General features: G+C 38.5%; 1 protein-coding gene across 13 annotated transcripts in view; it reads left to right on the forward strand.

Moving 5' to 3' along the window:
• The window catches only part of LOC149185213 (ARM repeat superfamily protein), a 378,063-nt gene that overhangs the window by 125,459 nt on the left and 231,758 nt on the right, over positions 1 to 20,846 (forward strand). For all 13 annotated transcript variants that reach the window (XM_089417804.1, XM_089417816.1, XM_089417818.1 and 10 more), the window contains 3 exons: positions 6,401 to 6,518; positions 6,687 to 6,796; positions 6,955 to 7,050. In XM_089417804.1, the coding sequence (XP_089273930.1) occupies positions 6,401 to 6,518; positions 6,687 to 6,796; positions 6,955 to 7,050 (324 nt within the window). The remainder of the gene's footprint in view (positions 1 to 6,400; positions 6,519 to 6,686; positions 6,797 to 6,954; positions 7,051 to 20,846) is intronic.

Raw genomic sequence — 20,846 nt, forward strand, 5'->3', positions numbered from 1 at the left:
AAGGAGGCAACTCAGCATCAGGTCTGGCTAGATGTGATGGTGGAGGAGTATAACTCCATAATGGTGAATGATGTCTGAGAGGTGGTGTCAAGGCCTCAAGGCAGATCTGTGGTAGGTTCAAGATGGATCTACAAGATCAAATATGCTGTGGATGGTAGTGTTGATAAATACAAGGCCAGGTTTGTGGCTAAGGGGTATGCTCAAAAGGAAGGGATTGACTATGAGGAAACCTTCGCCCCGATAGCCAGGTATACATCTATTAGGACCGTGATATCTCTTGCAGCCCAAATGGGATGGGAGATCCAGTAGATGAATGTCAAGACGACATTTCTGAATGGGGTAATAGAATAAGAGGTATACATTGAACAACTAGAGGGCTTTGAAACTCATGAGAAGAAGTCTCATGTATGTAGACTGAAGAAAGCCTTATATGGGCTGAAGTAGGCACTGAGAGCATGGTATGGTTGAATAGATGGCTACTTGCAGAAGATGGGGTTTTTCAAGAGTTACGCGGATCCGAATCTCTACTATCTGGTCGTAGAGAATGAGCCACTTATCTTAGTATTATATGTGGATGATCCCTTTCTGACAGGATCATCTAGACTCATTGAGGACTGCAAGAAGAATCTAGCCACAGAGTTCGATATGAAGGATCTAGGACTACTTCCTAGGGTTGGAAATTTGGCAGTAGAAAGGAGAAATATTCCTTGGGCAAGGGAGGTATGCTACAAAGATCCTGAAAAGGTTCGGGATGGGAGACTGTAGACCTATGGCTACGCCAATGATCACCAACTGGAAGAAGATTGATGCATCAAAAGACAAGGATGTCGATCCCACCCTATACTGATAACTCATAGGGTCCCTGATGTATTTGGTCAATACCAGGCGAGATATTTGCTATGTTGTCAACACCCTCAGTCAGTGCATGGTGGAACCAAAGAGGGCACACTGGGAAGCAACCAAACACATTCTCAGGTATTTACAGGGAACAGTTGATTATGGGCTCTTATACACCAAGGGAAGGATATCAGGTTGAGTGGATTTACTAATGCAGATTGGGCAGGAAGTTCAGTGGATCGGAAAAGTACCTCTGGGTATTGTTTCAACATTGGATCAGGAATGACCTCCTTGTGTAGTAGGAAATAGAAGTCCGTGGCTCTGAGCTCATCTGAGGCAGAATATATGGCAGCAAGCACAACTTCGTGTGAGGCCATATGGCTTAGAAAACTACTGGTAAACCTATTCAGAAGAAATATGGAGGTGACCAGGATCATGTGTGATAATCAGAGTTGCATCAAACTCTCTGAGAATCCAGTATTCCATGATAGGTCGAAGCATATTGATATCCGGTGTCACTTTGTCAGAGATTGTGTCCAACGAGGAGCTGTATAGTTGAGCTACACTCCTACAAGAGAACAAGTGGCAAATATCCTCACCAAGGCCCTTGGAAAGTCAAAATTTGACTACTTTAGGGAAAAGATGGGGATGGTAAAGAACCTCTTTCAGAAGTAGTGTGTTAGCAGCATGAATGAATAGGGATTTGCAGTGCATATGCAGTGTTTGGAGAAAGGACCAGCAGTAGCACAGATGCAGAGGGAGTTACAGTATGGATGTAGTGTTGGGAAAAAGGACCAGTAGCAACACAGATGCAGATGGAGTTGTCGTGCAGATGCAGCAGTGGCAGTAACAGAGTCATGGGCAGCAATACAGGATGCAACAGTGTAGAGGATGTTGGGCAGGGAGGCTTAACATCAGCATAGGGACCGATGCCGGATGATCAGGGTGATATTCAGTGAGGAGTATTACTAGAGCACAATCCTCGCTAAGAGGGAGTGTTATTTTGGGGTAACATCGGATGTGCTCTAGCCACGAAATTTGGTGGAGAGGTTGGGGCACATGAGATCTCAAATACCCAGAAAGGGTTTGGGTAGATTCTAAATACTTCAAGAGATATTAAAATAATTAATATTTTTAATGGAGTCCCCAAGTCTAAACTTAGGGAAAATAAAATATTAATGTGTATTAATATGAAACTGTGTTATAATGGTCCAAAAGACATGGATCAAGCCAGATCTAATCTTAGCCGTTGATTAGGGACTTAATCTCGGCTGTTGATTTGTCAATGAGAAAAGTATAAGAGGAGGCTTGAGGGTCACTTGGAGAACACATTGAGGGAGACCAATCAGTTCACTTTTTGGAGCGGGGTTAGTTGAGAAATTGAACAAGTGGTCTGGAGAGCAGTCAGGAGGCAACAAGTACGAAACAAAGAGACGGGAGATCAATGTAGAGGCAGACGCAAGGCCATAGGTAGCCATGCAAAGGCAGCAAAGACTGCACAAAGCCAGCAAGGCTTGCGTCATCCACACATTGGTTGCAGGAGTGACGCAAAAGGCCAAAGAGGCTGCGTAGAGCCTCAGTACGCTGACGTAGAGGGTTTCAGGGTGCCGCAGAGGTCAGTAGGGCCTACTCTGACGAAGTGATGGAAAATTTGTCTATCTGTGGGTAAGCCAGTTTGGCACCCTGTTGTACTAGAAAATTGTTAAATAATAAAATCCTCCCTTGTTGCACCGGTTTTCCACATTGGGTTTTTCCGGGGACATTAGTCCAAAATAACTCAATGTGTTGATTCTGGTGCATATGTTATTTTCTGTATTACAGTGTGATATCTGCAACAATATTTATTTTAATGTTTGTTGAAGTAATTTCATGAATAACTTATGGTGAAATAAGTAGGAAAAGTAACTCAGTTGTTGCAGTGACAAAATTTTCACACTTTAGCCTACAGGAACCAATTTAGGCTAGCGGACTTCGTCATAAGCTTCCTATGGGGACGAGGACATTACATTCATAACTTGCATGGCAAGTTCAACAGATAGTAGTGTATGGTATATTGATTTAGGAGCATACTTCCACATGACCAGGAATAAGATGAATTTTAGCCACCTGAAGGAGAAGGACACGCAGTTTCAGATCGAGTTAGGAGATGATGGTATGTATGTAGCTAGGGGAGTTGGTACTATAAGCCTTTAGAGGGAGTCGGGCAATCCTCTTCATCTTAGAGATGTCCTCTATGTTCTAGGACTAAAGCAGAATCTTGTTTCGGTAGCCACCCTTTACCTCCAACACTTGACTTCTAGATGTAAGAAGCAGGTTGGTGTGAGGATGAAGAATCTCTACAAGCTTCAGGTAGAAACATGCACAGTCTTGAGTAGCAAGGCAGGAAGTGCACGGAATAAAGAAGTGATGGTTGAGCGCGAGTAGGCTAGAGCTCTCAAGATGGAGCCTTAGCCAGTATCGCAATTTGTGTCTAAGCTAATTCGCAGTTGGGCTGATCAACAAGATGATGATGAGTAGAGCCTAGGGCAAGTGGAGATAGCCACTTATTTAGTGACTCCCAGTATAGGGAGAGTTCGAGCCAAGTGGGCGGAAGATTTGTTTAAGGGAGATCAGAAGGGAGTTGAATCCTCTAGTATCACTTTCATCTAGAGGAAGCAACCATAGAGGTACACAGGGTACATGGCACTTATGACTAAAGTGATAGTGATAGACTCGCAGAGCATGGTTGGAAATAACAAGTCTTTAGATCAGACTTCGTAGAAGAAAATAGGGAAGCCTTCTAGTTTAGAGGGAGCAACTGCAGCGGCGGAGAACATGGTAGTATTGGAGACAGATCCAGTGGACAAGCTTCTTCTAGAAGCATCTTCTTGGCTAAGAGGGAGTGTTGAAAATAGTAGCGAGTAAGGTCTTCTTTGACTTGTGCCTTAGTCAAAGAGACCGCAAGCAATCTTTCTTTAGCATGTACAAGTTCCTATAAGTTAGGACGAGTTCATGAAGCAATTTAACTCGTGTATGGTTGGAGGCTCAATTATTTGTCTCCTAATGCGAGTTAGAGTTGGAAAGGACAAGTGACAAAGTCTCAAAGGTTATTTGTGTCTTGCATGAGTTGCAAGAGTCTGTTAGACGTAGTTAACTAGTCAATCACAAGTCTGAGTTCTAAAGATAAATTTGCTAGATATAGATGGGTCGAATTGCTTATAAGGAGGACGAATGCACATCTTTGATCATTATTGTTTTGCACAAGGTTGTGTGGGCGGAGACTTCTAGCAAGGAGAGTGTGTGAGGAGAAGCCCATATGCATGATTGAAGGGAGGGGTTCTTTCCAGATTTGCACCAGGAAATAGGGAGAATTCCCTATAAGATAGGAGCCACGATTGCACTAGGAAATAGGGATTCCTACGCTAGGAAATAGGGCTCAAGTTGCATGAGGATTCAGGGAGCAGATCAAAGCTACAAGCAGGGTGTTTCAAGCTTAGGTAAAGCGGGGAGAACAAGTGTGTTGTCTATTGAAACAAGATTGTTTTGTAATAGATCTATTGCTTAAACTCCTTCAATAAAATTCTCAAGAAATGAAGTGGGTTTTCCCAATTGGGTTCCCAGGAAAATTTGTATTGTGTTCTTTATCTCTGCATATTCTTTTGTTTCCAATGCTTATCTATGGTAGAGAAATTCTGTGTCTTAATGAAAATAAACCAGTTTTCAGATTGTTCATTATAGCAGTTGCAGAAATTCAAGGATGTTCTAGAGAAAGTACAAAACAAAATTTGAGAGAAGGCTTTCAAAATTCAAATCCACTTATGAGAAGATGCTAGCCATCCTACATGCATTATAGCTAAATGTAGCTAATAGCTTCTAGGAAGCAAATTCAAATCCTCATAGGTGAGATTAGTCTTTAATACCTTTTACATTATAAAATGTTAACTGCATAACAAAAGACATGAAGAGAGAAGATTGCAACTTTTGATCTTGAAATCATACACAAAATAGGGAAAGTCAATGTAGTGGTAGATGCATTGTCAAAGAGAAATTAATATTGGTTTTTGTAGTCTTTGTATTAATTCCAGAGTGGTTATTTGATATCCGAGTAGAGTATGTAAAATAAAATCCCCATAATGATCAATATAGAGCATGACCCATTGAAAATTTAAGTGGAAGAATCGTATTCTTTGGTACAAATGAGTGATCTACTGGTTCTTATTTTCAAAGTTTAAACTAGAGCATTAAAAGAAGCTCATGATTCTCCATCAGAGGACATATAGAGGTTTTCAAAACTTACTACAACGTTCAACAATCATTTCATTGAGACATTAATTTTTTTTGTAGCAGACTGCAAAATAATGCGAAAGAAATATATCTGAAAGCAATCTACAGCTAGGATTACTCAATTTTCTACACTTTGATATCCGAGCAGAGTATGTAAAATAAAATCCCCATAATGATCAATATAGAGCATGACCCATCAAAAATTTAAGTGGAAGAATGGTATTCTTTGGTACAAATGAGTGATCTACTGGTCTTTATTTTCAAAGTTTAAACTAGAGCATTAAAAGAAGCTCGCGATTCTCCATCAGAGGACATATAGAGGTTTTCAAAACTTACTACAAATTTCAACAATCATTTCATTGACACATTGGTTTTTTTGTAGCAGACTGCAAAACAATGCGAAAGAAATAAATCTGAAAGCAATCTACAACTAGGATTACTCAATTTCCTACACTTTGTGCTTAAAAAAGGGGGACATAATCTACATGGATTTCATAGAATTATTTGAAGGAAAGGGCAATTTTTTTGTAATAGTTGTTCAATTAATTAAGTATACACACTTTATGGCCGTTAGGAAAACAAATGCAGTTAAAGAAATTGTACACTTTTGTAAAATGACTTTTATCAATTATGTGGTTTTTGTATGGTTATATTTAACTGCAGATGCAAAATTCAAAAGTAATTTTTGTAAGGAATTTTGCAAATGAAGTGGAATGCCATAAAATAGGAGTTCCTCAAGGAATGTGTTACTGTTCACTGCCCTGATGACCACATGGCACATAGTTGATCTATTTAATCATGTTATCTGCTAAAGTTTCCTCCAGACTTGGTTCCATCACATCTTCACCCATTTTCAAAATTGGGGACTATCTCAGATCCTAACGATTATTGGACCATCATGGTTCGGCACAACACCTCCAATCTCTTTATGATCACGCTTCAGGTGAAATCTCAGTGGAGTTGGAGAGGTGGCATTTAATTGCCAGGGTCAGGCTGTTTAACACCACCTGAAACCTTTCTGGGTTGCTGAACACTCTGTTACCTCACAAGTGAAGCAAGTCTCCATTGAATGCATGTCTCTTTTTTCAGTTTGGCAGTGGAAAATGTCTTGTTAGCTGGTCATTGTGTAGTAATTGCTTTATTCCATAATTGATGATCTAACATTCTAGATTCTTTCTTTTCTTGTTTGTCCATTCTATGCTGATCTGTATTTTTTTCTATGGGCTAATGGTACTAACTATTTTATTTTCTGACTTCACATTTTTGTTAATTAGTCCTTGTTGTTTGTTTTGACAATCAGCCCAATCCAGGATTTCCTTTGACGCATCAGCGGAAAATCGCCTGTTCTTTTAGGGATCTGGCTCTGTTCCAAATTTTTCAGATATCCATAACTTCATTGCAACAGCTAAAAAATGATAGTATGTTCTTCTTTATTAATGTTTAAAGTTGTTAACTTTTGTAGATAATTGTGGCTTACATAAAATATTTAAGTTGATGTTGTAATACACTATCGTATCATTTGCCGTTGGTCCCCTTCTGAATATGCAATATGCAATCAACTTTCACGGCTCTTTATCTTTTTACAGTTGACAAGAGGTTGAAGGACCAAGCTCTTTCTCTTGCATTGAAATGCTTATCTTTTGACTTTGTTGGGACATCTTTGGATGAAAGTTCTGAAGATCTTGGCACTGTTCAGGTATCAACTCTAAATTTGTTTGGCAAAGTGTCATTAAATTTTGTAAGGCTCTTAATTTTTTTTTTTCAAAGTGAAGCTTACATTATAAAAACATTTTTGGTAACAATCTTTAGCTACCAGTATAGATTGATTCATCCTTACTCGCTCGACTGAATCAGATTCCTTCCTCTTGGAGGCCCATTTTGGAGGACACATCAACCTTGCAGCTATTTTTTGATTATTATGCTATTACAAAGCCGCCTCTATCAAAAGAGGTCTGTGCTTTACATAAATTCATAACATTAGGTTCTTTTTTTATAACGAAATTTATTATTGTACTGCTCATATTTATCATTCTATATTTAATTGATGTGACATTTTTTAAGCACTTGAGGTATTTCTCTGATGTATATATTTCCTTTGTTCCCTTTAATGGAAATTAATAATAGTAACTGAATAGTATTTTTTCATGAACATATTATTTTAATTACTTTGGTGAACATGGGTTTGCTTTATAACATTCTAACTGTATATGGATTTTAGGATAGTAGTTCTAATCTTCTTTTAGAGTTTGGCTATTGTTCAACCTTCGGATATATTTGATTGGTTTTGTTCTTAAATCCTTTACAGAAATTATAACTGTTATCATCTAGGAGTAGCTGCAGATGTTAAGCAACATTCATATGTTCAGAATTTAGTTATACGTCATCAATATTCAGCAAATTTATTGTCAACCCTCCAGTATTCTCGAGAAATGAGCTACAATTTGATGTCTGGAATTTGTTGGAAAAACTTGTATAGTCATTGTTAAGTAAAAACTTATTCCTCCCTGCTGCATTGATATTCTTATGTTGTTGAAAGTTTTCTTCTGGAAATAACTGTGTAGTTTTTACAAAATGACCAACACTTTATCCATATTTTTCTAAGTCACCTGGCACGAGAACATGGGACACGGAGGACACGAAAATATGAGTATCCTACACGTGACACGATGACCCCCCAGAACATGACATGTAGGACATCTTATATATTATATATTAAAAAGTATAATGTATATTACAAAATATAACAAATTAGTGAATTGCACGTAAAATATGAAATATATAAAATACTAACCTTATAATGATACAAATTCAATTATCCAACTAATGCATATAGCCAAAATATCATTGAGTCAATATTATATATTAAGAAATATAATGTATATTGTAAAATATAACAAATTAGTGAATTGCACATAAAATATGAAATATATAAAATATTAACATAATGATGATAAAAATTCAATTATCCAACTAATGCGTATTGCCAAAATATCATTGAGTGCAATCCATCTCTGAACCAAAAATACATCAACCAAGAGGCCCTAAATGGTTTGTAGAGTCCAAAAGTAATCATGCTACAACAAATAACCAATACTACATATCATCAACATAGTTGCCTACATTGGGATCCTCATCATCAATATGACCCCCTAAATATTTAAATAAGATAGAAAAAGCTTAACATGCCAATTCGAGATTTTGTTTGAGTTATGGGTACAATTTTACTAGGGTCATGACAAAGGAGTTCAACAATCAATGGCATCAACATCGAGGTTTATTGTGTTCAAATTGGGTAGCATTAAGAGGCACTCTCACATGCCCTTGGTGCAAGGTGTTGATTTTTGGGTAGCATTGGATGTGCTCTAGCTCCGAAATTTTGTGGAGGGGCTAGAACACATGAGATCTCCAAGACCTGGAAATTGTTTGGAGAAATTCCACCCAAAGTGCATGTTATTGAAATAATTAATTATTTTTAATGGTGCCTAAGTTAAAACTTAGGAAATTAAAATAATTAAAGTGAATTAATGTAAATATGGGTGAGAAGCTTCTAAGTGACGAGGATCAAGTCTAATTTAATCTTGGCCGTTGATTAGAAATTAGATATTGGGTGTTGATTTCTCAACAGGAAAAGTATAAAGGAAGGCTTGGGGTCAGTTGGAGAGAACACACAGGTAGAGCATCACTTGAGCTAGATCGAAATTCTGGGGTGTGGTTTGCTGAGAATTTCAGAGTAAGCTTCTAGTGCAGAGAGGGGCAGTTTGTCTGCGAGACTTTCGCCCAAGGCTGAGAATACAAAACAGAGAGGCAGCGCAGCGCCAGGGAGAGACAACGCAGCGCCAGGAGAGTGACGCAGAGGCTTCTAGAACAAAGAGGGGCAATTCGGTAGCGAGACTTTCGTCCAAGGCCGAGAATACATAACAAAGAGGCAACGCAACACCAGGGAGAGACAACGCAGTTTAGGAGGGTGACACAAAGGTTGGAGGGCTGGCGCAGTCACGCAGAGGCAACATTGGGGTTTCTGTGAGGCAGATTGGGCATCAATTCAACAAATTGATTAGTCGGGAAGGCTCACCGAGTCGTGACGTAGCTCCTAGAGGAGGTGACACAGTCCCGTCGCAGAGTTGGGAGCAGCCATTGCTGCACAACACTAGGGACAACGCAGTCACTGTGGGGTTTGTTCATCTAGTTGTTGGATTTGTCAAAATATCTCTCTGGATAGAGGTACTTCTGTCGGGTTTATTCTTTGTCGGGTGAGCTGGATTTGGCACCCTGGTTGTATTCAGAAATCTGCATAATAATAAAACCCTCATATCTGCTGCACCAATTTTCCCACACTGGGTTTTTCCGGGGACGTTTAGCCCAAAAATAAGTGTGTCCTTTGTGTGGTTGTCTCATTTATTTTTTCCAGTACCTGATCTGTATATTGGTGTAGGTTGCAGTGTATTTGCATTAATATTTTCTGAATAATTTTGAAAATAACTTGTTAAAATGAAGAATACAAGTATGTAATTTCTGATTTGTTGGATTCAAAAATTTTCACATGGTATCAGAGCGAGGTTGCAGATCAAGGAGAACTGAAGCCATCATCGAAAGGACAGAGGAAAAATCTGTGTGAAGACAACTCTCCGAGGGACAACACCGTTTCAAGCCAAGAGAGCAGAGGAGGGGTGATGCAGTCACCAAGGGAGGCTCACACAGAGCCTGCGTCAACTTGATTGGTGACGCTGTTGCTGTGCAGAGGGCAATGCAGTGGTTACTGGGCCAACGCAGAGACTGTTGAGTCTCGGTTTTCAAGTTGCTGTAGCTGGGGATGTAGTGCCGATTTTATTTGGAGTTGCTGGTGGGGTGCTGATTTTGTTGGTGAAGAACAATACTTAGTGGGGCAGAAGCAAAGTAGAGGGAATTGATGCCTCAGAAGATTTCTTGCCAAGAAATCTAGATCCAGTGCTGAGCAACAACAAAGAGAGATCATAGAGGGGTGGTTTGACAATGGTTGGTAGAAGGATTTCCGTGAAGGAAATCGAAATTTAGAGGGAGCTTGTTCTTTAGAGGATTTCTAGCGCTAAAGAAATCCAGATCTAAGTTTTTGTTGGGGCTCAGCAAAAGAGGGAGAAGAGAACCAATTTGACATTCATTTGGGTCGAGATGGCCGTTAACGGACTGAGGGATCAAGACAGGTTGGATGGAGCATCCAACTTTGTCATCTAGAAGGCCAGGATCCTGGCAGACTTGGATAAACATCGCATCAAGGATTATGCCTTGAAGATAGTTGTTGTCCCGGTTGATGCTGATCCTCTCAAAACGTACGAGGAGGCTCAGGCAAAAGCAAAGTGCATGATCATGGATGGGGTCAGGGATCATGTGATCCCACATATTGCTGAGAAAGACATAGCAAGGGAAATGTGGGAGGCCTTGACCACATTGTACGAGGGAACTTCCGTTCAACGGAAGATGTTTCTTGAGAGTCAACTGAGACAATTTCAGATGCAAAAGGGAGAAGAAATCGATCCCTTCCTTCTCATGTTGCAAAGGATCAGTGATCAGCTAGCTTCCCTAGGGGCTACGCTAGATGTTGAATTTATGGTCAAGACTGCACTGAATACAGTCACTGAAGGCTGGGAAACCTTTGTCCAAAGCATCTTTGTCAGGTCTTCTCTTCCCAGTTGGGAGGAAATGTGGGCAACTCTTCGACAGGAGAGATCAGACGATGGACCAAGGCGGGAAGCAACAACAAAGGGATCATAATCAAGAAGGATGGAGAGGAGGATGCGACTCTCGCATCAGTGGGACAACAAGGGCAACAGAAATGAAATAAGGACATATCCAAAGTCAGATGCTTCAGATGTGGAGAAATGGGTCATTTTGCCACGCAGTGCCCTCAGAAGAAGAAGGGCAAAGAAGAGAAGTCTAACTCAAAGGCTGCTCCAGCGCAAGTTGACGGAGAGGACGATGATGATTGCGCCATGCGTGCCCATGCACCTCTAGAAAAGAAGTGGGGCAATTTAGAACTGTAGTTGGAGCTACAGTGAAAGCGCAGGATCCTTGAGGTGCCCAAACTATTGGATCACATATAGCTACGAGAGTCCTTAATGACAATAGCAGAATGACGGGAGTTGGTGCGAGGGATGATGGAGAAACAGTGGTAGAGCTAGAGCGCCAAAGTTCGAAGCAGCACAATGGAGTGTTGCAGCAGTTTGGAAGGCAAAGAGCAGATACAACAACAACGTAGTAGCATCAGAGGGTAAACATAGATTAGCAACATAGGTAGCTTCAGTGTCAAGGGACATCCAGACTGACCAACATGTCAGCTTTTGGGTGGCTTTTCAGTTGCTTACTTCTCAGCAACTGAGTTGCAGTGCAACAATTAGCAGTGGTAGTGCTATGGGCAGCATGATGCAACATATTGAGAGGGAGCTGCAGTACAGATACATTAGTGACAGTGGCAATGTCATGGGCAACAATACAGATTGCAGCAATGCAGTGGATGAAGGGCAGTAGGCCAAGCATTAGCAGTGCAGAGGACCGATGCCGTGGATCAGTTTTATACTTCTGTTGGAAGTATTGGTAGAGCACATTCCTCGCTAAGAGGGAGTGTTGATTTTTGGGTAGCATTCGATGTGCTCTAGCTTTGAAATTTTGTGGAGGGGCTAGAACACATGAGATCTCCAAGTCCCAGAAATCATTTGTAGAAATTCCACCTGGAGTGCATGTTATTCAAATAATTAATTATTTTTAATGGTGCCTAAGTTAAAGCTTAGGAAATTAAAATAATTAAAGTGAATTAATGTAAATATGGGTGAGAAGCTTCTAAGTGACGAGGATCAAGTCTAATTTAATCTTAGCCGTTGATTGAAGATTAGATCACGACCGTTGATTTCTCAATAGGAAAAATATAAAGGAAGACTTGGGGTCAGTTGGAGAACACACACAGGGAGAGCAACACTTGAGCTAGATCGAAATTATGGGGTGTGGTTTGCTGAGAATTTCAGAGTAAGCTTCTAGTGCAGAGAGGGGCAGTTCGGCAGCGAGACTTTCGTCCAAGGTTGAGAATACATAACAGAGAGGCAGCGCAGCACCAGGGAGAGACAATGCATCTCCAGAAGGTAACACAAAGGTTGGAGGGTTGACACAATCACTTAGAGGCAGTGCTAGGGTTTTTGTGAGGCAGATTGGGCATCAATTCAGCAAATCGATTTCTGAGCAGGGAAGGCTCACCGGGAGGGTGATGCAGCTCCTAGAGGAGGTGACGCAATCCTAGTGCAAAGCTGGGAGCAACCATCGTTGCACAACATTGGGGACAACACAGTCCCCTGTGGGGTTTGTTCAATCAGATGCTGGATCTGCATATTTGTCTACGGATAGAGGTACTTCTGCCGGGTTTATTCTTTGTTGGGTGAGCCGGATTTGGCACCCTATTTGTATTCAGAAATATGGATAATAATAAAACCCTCGTATCTGCTACACCGCTTTTCCCACACTAGGTTTTTCTGTGGACGTTTAGTCCAAAAATAAGTGTGTCCTTTGTGTGGTTGTCTCATTTATTTTTTCTAGTACTTGATCTGTATATTGGTGTAGGTTGCAGTGTATTTGCATTAATATTTTCTGAATAATTCTGAAAATAACTTGTTAAAATGAAGAACACAAGTAGGTAATGCAAATCAATTTACTGCAGTAGGATTTCTAATTTGTTAGATTCAGAAATTTTCACACTAGGTTTGTGAGAGAAACATCCACAAAGAATGACTGTGTAGGGTTTGCACTCAAGTTTGGGGATTTTGGACCCAAAGGAGTGGGCTTGGATCCCAAGAAAGAGAATTTAATAATCTAATTTATTGTTAAGGTTGTGTTGGAGGTTCCTTGATGGATATAAGGGCTTCTTAAGAGACTTGTTGATCACACTTTGTCAACAATCCAAGGAAGAAGAGTACAAAGATGTGAAGATTTTTTTTCAAAGTTCAAAGTCATTAGCCAACTTATTTATATTTTTGTAAACTCAATTTCTGCATGTTATATTGCAAATGATGCTAGTATGTTGTTACTAGTATTTATGCTAGTAACAACACCTAGGTAAGCCTTTGATTTTGGCAAAGGATTTCATCCTATAATTTTTTTTAACATCACCAAATGATGTGTGTTTCTAAACACGAATAATCGGTAGTGTTTTTCTTCCCGCTAGAACCCTAAAGCTAGGGTGGAATTTGTTGACAAGGTCTTAGGTAAGTCTTAGTGTTATATCGAGTTTGTTGTAAAAGTGTGTTTGGGAATAATTTAAACACATTTGGCTAAATTATTTTATTACAAGCACACTTGGTTTCATACTAGATCATATTGTGTCGCAAAATTGGGTAAGTTATTGAGGGTCTAAGTCTAAATGTGTATTTCCCATTCCAAGGGTTGAATTTGTAATTATTTGATGTAAAAATATTTTAGTGCATGGTCCCTCGCAATCAGAAACCATGGCTAAAAATATTTGAGGGTGGAAAAATCATTAAATCCTCTCGTGTCAATTAATTATTTTTTTTGGCTAAATTAAATAAAAAATTCTAAGCCAGAAAATTACTTAATTTTGAGTAAAATATAATTATAGAGGAATTAATATCTCTCCAAGTGGAAAATAATAAAAAATTCGTGGGTCAAAGAAAAGTCAATTTTTGGAGGTCCCTCACCAAGGGGAAAATGGATATTTTGAGAAAATTTGAGCCCTTGGACCTTGGTGGTTAAGTCAAAGTTAGAATTTTGAGGAAATTAATCCAAAATATTAATTCTTGGATTATTAAAAGTGAGTTTTAAGAAAAATTCGAAATTTTCCTCAAAATAAAAAATTCGATGGTTGAGATTAAAAGATTGTCAAGTTATTTTCAATGGTCGAGATTATTTTGACGAGGATCAACCCAACTAGCCATTATTTTCCACTTGGAGGGGTTTCTCTATATAAAGAAGCCATTGAGCTTCTATTTGATATCTTTGGATGATGTAATTCTTGAACGTTAGTATTGAGCTGCCCTCTGCTGGGAACATTATTTTATCATAATAGAAAGACTTTGCGGTGCAGTTCATGGTGTTCTTCTTCTGCTGATCTGTGGCATGTGTTAGCTATGTGTTGTCCTATATTGTACTGAATATCTTATGAATCGTTATTTTATTTGTTGGTGATAAGAACATTCTATTGGTACATGCTATATTGGGTGATTTGATTTTCCATATGATCTAACAATTTGTTTTTGAGAAAATTATAGAGATCTACATGTATGCTAACCCTTGGGCTCAAAGTTTACAGATTGTGGGAAAGAGTTGACTGTGTTTGGGCTCTGAGGTTTCATTGTGGTAATTGATTTTGCTGGAGGGTTTTGGCCAATATCTATTCTTTTGAAATTATTTATCCATTGCTATTTATTCAAAAAATATTTTTCCAAGGTTATTATTTTTGGGCTAAAAGGAATCTATTTGCTAATGAGAGCTCGTAAATTTAATTTTGTAAATATTTTACATTTGTAAATAATTTGTAAATCATTTTTCTAACCCTTGTTATTTTGCAGTTCTTGGATATTTTGGGTTTTTATATTTTTGTATATATTTGGGGTTTTGGAGATCTTTTATCCATTTTGCCGGTGATAGCTCAAGGGTTTGAAGCAATAAATTTTTTTGGGCGATTCATCCAAGCAAGGAAGGCTGATCTAGGCCCTTGAGGGTAAGATCTAGCGTCCCTAGCTTCCAGAAACTCAACGCATCGCTGAAGAAGGGAAGCCGTCCAACACTTTGGTAGTGAATTTTGGCATTTTTGGCAATTGTAGATTTCTGTAAATTTTTTTAGGCCTTAAGGCGTAGCCGTCGTCTCCCCTTTGCCCTAGCCATGAGGCCTAGGAGCCAAATAGGGCCCTTGGCCCCCTCCTTGGCTTTTCCGCAACCCTTTTAGGGCTTGTCCTGGCCTCTTAAGGCCCTCGACCCCCTTCTTTACCCTGGCCGCAGGCTTTTAGAGGCCTCAACTATTGGACATTGGATAAACCAACGCACCCTGTGTGTTTCACGACATGGACTTACCGCCTCTCGTGGATCCTTATCTCTGGTGATGCGATTGTTGACTAACACTTGCAGGTTTTGGTCTAATGACAATCGTAATTTCCAACAAGTGGTATCAGAGTGTAGGTCATGAGTTGGGGGGGGGAGCTTGTTGGACATTGGATAAACCAACGCTCCCTGTGTGTTCGAGACATGGACTAACCGCTTCTCATAGATCCTTATCTCTGGCGATGCGATCGTTGACTAACACTTGCGGGTTTTGGTCTAACAACAATTATGATTCCTGACATTGACCTCCCTTTTCTCCCCTTGCTGTGGGCTTGGGGAGCCTCCTTTGCCCCTCGCCCCCGTTCCGAGCCCTAGACACAACCCTGAAAGTGCTTATTCCTTGGCCGCTAGCCCTTTTTGGGCCTCCTCTAGCCCAACGTCAGCCTTTTGAGGCTTGACGTTAGCCCTAGAGGGCTTCTTCTCCTTTGCCATGGCCTTCATGGGCCTTCACTGTTCTTATTCGGCGCTTATTTGCCATTCCCTGCCCTTGTTTGGAGTTTCCTAGCACTAGCCTCTCATTATAGCCCTCATTCAACCATTGATTTAATATTTCATCTCTAACATTTGGACTTGCATTGTTTCTAGAGCTAACTTGGTGGTTGCAGGTAGTCAAGTTCATTGGAAGCTCCCCTAGTGGACTACAAGGCCACTAGGCCTCTTGGTTTGCCCTCTAACCCTCCATCTCTATCACTGTCCTCATTTTGAATTATGAAGCATTATGTGACAACAGTGTATTCAGGGCTTAAGTGCATCTAAATCGAGCCTAAATTCACAAAATAATTTACCTAAGCAATTGAGAACTAATCTAAGGTCATTTTGGTGCATAGAAGTGAATATTTTGGACTGTAGGTTAATTTCCAGACCTGATATGTTTGCTACAGCCATATAAATTCACTTACAGCAGTGGCAAAATAACATAATCTTGGTCTAATAATCAATTTACAAACATATTTTGTCATTGGCAAATCATTTGCACTCATTGGCCTTGCATTACTTGGCATATTTCATCATTTACTGAAGGCTGTAATAATAATTTAAGGTATGATATACTCTGCATAAAAATCTGATATAAAATTTACAGTGGTGGAAAAAAGTGTTGAAAATCATTTAATTTCACTTAGCTCCTTTTCCTTGCATCTTGTGGATCTTGGATAATTGTTTAATAGTGGAATTGGGTTTCTCTCTTGTTGCTGCAATCATTTACTTATTGGTTTCTCCATTTTGCATTCCATTGCATTTCTGCATCATTGACATCCGTTTGCACTCTTGCATTAGCATATTGCATTAACAAACATAAATTGCTCTAATTGAGTTGGTGATTGTCTAATGAGATTGGTTATTCGCTCTAAGAATTCATTGTGATTAATGCTCTTGTTTCTCATGGCCATCATTGTTGTTGGATAAGTGGATACATTTGCTGTTGTGGATTTTGTAATCTAAGTCGCTCTTGAAGCACCTTAATCAAATTTAATCATAATTGTGATAAGAGATCTAATTGCATCTATAAGGAACCGAATCTCTTTTGTGTATCTAATTGGCATAGTAATTTTCCATTGTTAAGATCTTGAAGATTTGTTACTTGTACATAAAGAATTTTATCCAATTGTTTGAACATTAATCTTGTCTATCTCTTAAAGTAATTGGCCATTGGCAATATTGACAATTTCTGGCACCATTTATTTTGAGCACTATCCCTTGTAGTAGTGAAGATTGTCATTTATTTATTGTTTAAGTACTTCATTGTTATAAATTGAAAATCATTGTATCTTGTCTTTAAGTACTTAAAAACTTAATAATCTCACCTTAAGAGTCTTCACTCATACTTTGCACTTGCATCTTAGGCCTAGTTTTTCACTAATTAATTGGCTTCCAAGAAAAAGCTTGATCGATAGAGAGATATGACAACCTTTCTTAGCTAGCTTGCAAAGTCTAGAACCTCTTTAGTGGTTAACATGGTGACCTTGTAGTCGTTAGAGCCACAGTCTCTGTAGCGCCGAAGGCATCGGGTGGTTGGAACTCAAGGGGAGGGATCGTTAATCAAGCCATAGCTTGCTTGCCCTTGGTTTCTCTTTCACAAGCTACTCTAGAGACTAACTTCAAAACAATTGAGAGGAAGGATTCACTTAGATAGGCATATAATTTAAAACCAACCAAGATTTCGCATCTCACTTAGATCTTAGGATTTGCATTTCATCTAGGATAGTGAAGCATCCTAAGACAACGACTATTCATGTGGTGACCTGGTAAATAATTCATCTTAAGCAAGTATTTGACTCCATTAAGGCACTGGTCTCTTATGTTAATCTAATCTAATCTCCGAAACTTGCTAAATTAACTAAGTCTCATCACATTCCATAGGGACTATCCCCCATAACCTACTGTAGGAAGACAGCTAGAATGGAGAGGGCAGGGATCAAGGTGACAACCTCGTCCCTTAGCGTTGTCGCTTCTTGCCTGTATATTTTGGGGGACAATAAGACCTAAGAGACAAGTATAAATAAAGCCAATAGAGAGGCTCATGTGACAAGAAAGGGAAGAGACCATTCTTCTTGTTGGTGTGCAAAAAGGACAATGAAGGAGCCACAGTCTAGGTAGGATAACAAAGGAGCCGCAGTCTAGGGCAACAAAGGAGCCATAGTCTAGCAAGAAAGCAAAGTTTTCTATGGTTGTTTGGGGCAACAACGACCCTGTAGATTGCTATGCAAGAAGGTTGCAGTTGAAACAAACCTGGTTAGGTGGGCTGTAGGGGGTACAGGCAGATCACAGGAGCTGTAGGAAGGCCGAAGCCTAGAACAAGCAGGCTGAGGCCTGCTGCGGAAGTTGATATAACCAAAAAAGAAAGCAAAAAGGTTGGAACAACATAATAAAGGACTGGTAAAGAAAGTTAAGGAGCTGGCTGTGGAGGAAATAGTGCTACAATAGAGGATGGTGGGCTAAAGGAGCATGCTGAGGTGTGTAAGTCCTTGTTTGAGGATTTAAGGTTAGCAACTCTGTTGTATTTTGGGTGGAAGAGGACCTAAACGAATTGGCCTCAGCCCTAGGGTTTTAGTCAAAGGAAAGATATTGTATTTTAGGGATTGTATTGGTATATAAAGGGCCACTATCCTTGGCATGGGGGCTCTGAAGTTTTCTTTTTAAAGACTGATAGGGAACAAGTTTGGGCACAATAATTTTTGTGTATTATTATTGATCTAATTGATAGTATATTCTGTTGTGAAAATTGTTTGAAGTTAGGCACTGTTAGTGTGCTTATATTTCTAGATAGATCATTGACTAGACCTAGGGTGCATGGAATTCTAACATATAGAGGGTTTGGTCCTCTTAATTAAATGTTACTTCCATACCCTCATACTTGACAGACTCCAATGGAAAAATTGCAATCCCCCAATGCTGAAATGCTGAAAACTGTTAAGTCTGCTGGATTTTGAGTGGGATCAAAAATTCTACTTTCTCCATAGGAAGTCCAATGATGATGGAACCACTCTCAAACAAAATGAGTCAAATAATGATAATGTTAAAATTTAAGTAAAGGGATGAAAATGAAAGTGACATTCTCCATTATCATTCATTTTCATCTTTTTACCTTAAAGAATTTAACATTACCATTAATTGCATAACATTACTAGGGTTTGGAAAAGTCCACTTCCCAACACTTGGAATCCCGTCTAACATTGCTTAGTTTCCCTTAGATGCACACTAGAACTTTTGAGAGCTCCAAACCTGTGATTAAATTGCGTGAAAACGAGGCAATGAATTGATTTTAAGATGCTTTTTCTCTGGACACATGTCCAAATTTTGAGACACCGGTAGGGCTCATGTCTGAGACCAATCAAACTCGTTTCTTGTGAATAAGACATGAGTCAAACTTGTGAGGGACATGTGTGTAATGAACAAAGAGTTCACATCCTCGACAAAATATTCAAAATATATGAAATATAGGAATGTCCATCATAGGATGAGTAATATATTTATATAAGAAATCTTGAATGTACAAGAGATATGATATGATGATGTTACAAATGATGACGTTGCTTGTATATTGGGCAAGGTGCGCCTTCACGAATAGTCATGTCCTTTGGGGCTTGTCTCTTCAATAACTAATTATTACGTAATTAATCATTATTATATTATTTACTGTGATTTATATTATTTTTATATATATTATATTCATAATATTGCCTTCCTCTTCAGAAAAGCTTTGCTCTCAAAGCTTATTGCTAAAAAGGCATGTCATCTGTTACTTTGTCTTGTAATATATTCACATTTTTTAGAATTTTTTGAGTTTTCATCTTCGATGATACAATATGATAGGATCCTCTGAGTGATGAACAAAATTGTTGAACTGAGAAGGGATTTGACCATCCTAAATCAATCTTCTGTGGAATATTACGATTATTGGAAACTTGATATGAGTTGTTATCACAAGACTGGATTATGGTGATGTCAATATTTTTTGGAATGCAAGTCACTTGTCTCCAGTCTGAGTGATATGGATTCGCAAAATGGGTCTAAGTGATATGATTTGGGTTTCAATAAGGAGTTCTTGTGATTTGATTTCGCCTTATCCTATTTGTGGCGATTTCTTGATTTACTAAGTATTTGATTCCATCATGTACTTAAGTCGCTTGGTTAAACATTGGATCTTCATTTGAAATTTTTGTCGTTTGAATTGCAACATCTGAATAAGTTTTTACTTCAACAGGTTTGTCATCTTCTTGAGTTGTGATATTAACTGGATTGGTATCCGTTCCTTTGTCTTCAACTTGGATTGTTACCTCTGAAGACTTCGATGATTATTTCGTGATAAGTTCTTCTAATTTGTTTTCAATGATTTCTTATCATTTTTAAGTTTCTTAATTTGAACGAATAGACTTTGATTATGGTTTTTGGAACGTAAGAGTTCTTCAATTTTTGATTAATTTACCTTATTTTTAGTGTTTTTACGTTCATGCTTTTCCTCTCTTAAACCTCTGATTTGTTCTAATAACATTTGATCAAGGGTTTTTAGGCACAAATTTTCTTCTTCCTTCTCCAAAAAATTCTTGTTGAATTTTTCTTGAGACATTCCTTTTCTTGTTCTAATTTTTGCTTTTTAGCTTTGGACTTCTTGACTTTCTAAAGTATTTTTTGACTATAATCCCTTGGGCACAAATTTCCTTGTTTTTTCCTTTTGACTCATTGTAAAGCATATCTTAGAGATCTTTATGTTTGTTTTCTAATACCTCATTTTATGTTGAATTTTTGCGAGTTTGTATTCTAATACTTTATTTGCATTTGTGCATCACCTTGACATTCTTCCATAATAAATATTTGTCCACATGTTGGAAAACCATGTTTTTGATATTTTTACATATGGATGCAAACATAAACTCCATTTTACAAAAAGGACATTTAGTCCAAAATGTTGACTTATTTATGGAGCTCATCTTTTGCTCTTTTTTTTTTTTAAATTTCTTTTAAATCTTTTAAATAATCACTTACATATATATTTCTTTCCTTATTTTTAGTATAGGTTTTGGAACTTTAATTAATGTAACTTTAAAAGTACCCTTTATACTTTTTTATCTTTTTTGTTTTTGTTTTATTTGTTCTATAATAATTATTTTTATAACCTTTTTTTCTTTATTTTACTTTCCTTTATATATATGACTGCTTTATAACTATCCCCTTTATATATTCAT

The sequence above is a fragment of the Pinus tabuliformis genome, chromosome 3_2 (genome assembly GCF_031772625.1).
Source record: "Pinus tabuliformis cultivar Carrire ecotype Pingquan chromosome 3_2, CPIR1, whole genome shotgun sequence".
Classification (NCBI taxonomy): Eukaryota; Viridiplantae; Streptophyta; class Pinopsida; order Pinales; family Pinaceae; genus Pinus; species Pinus tabuliformis.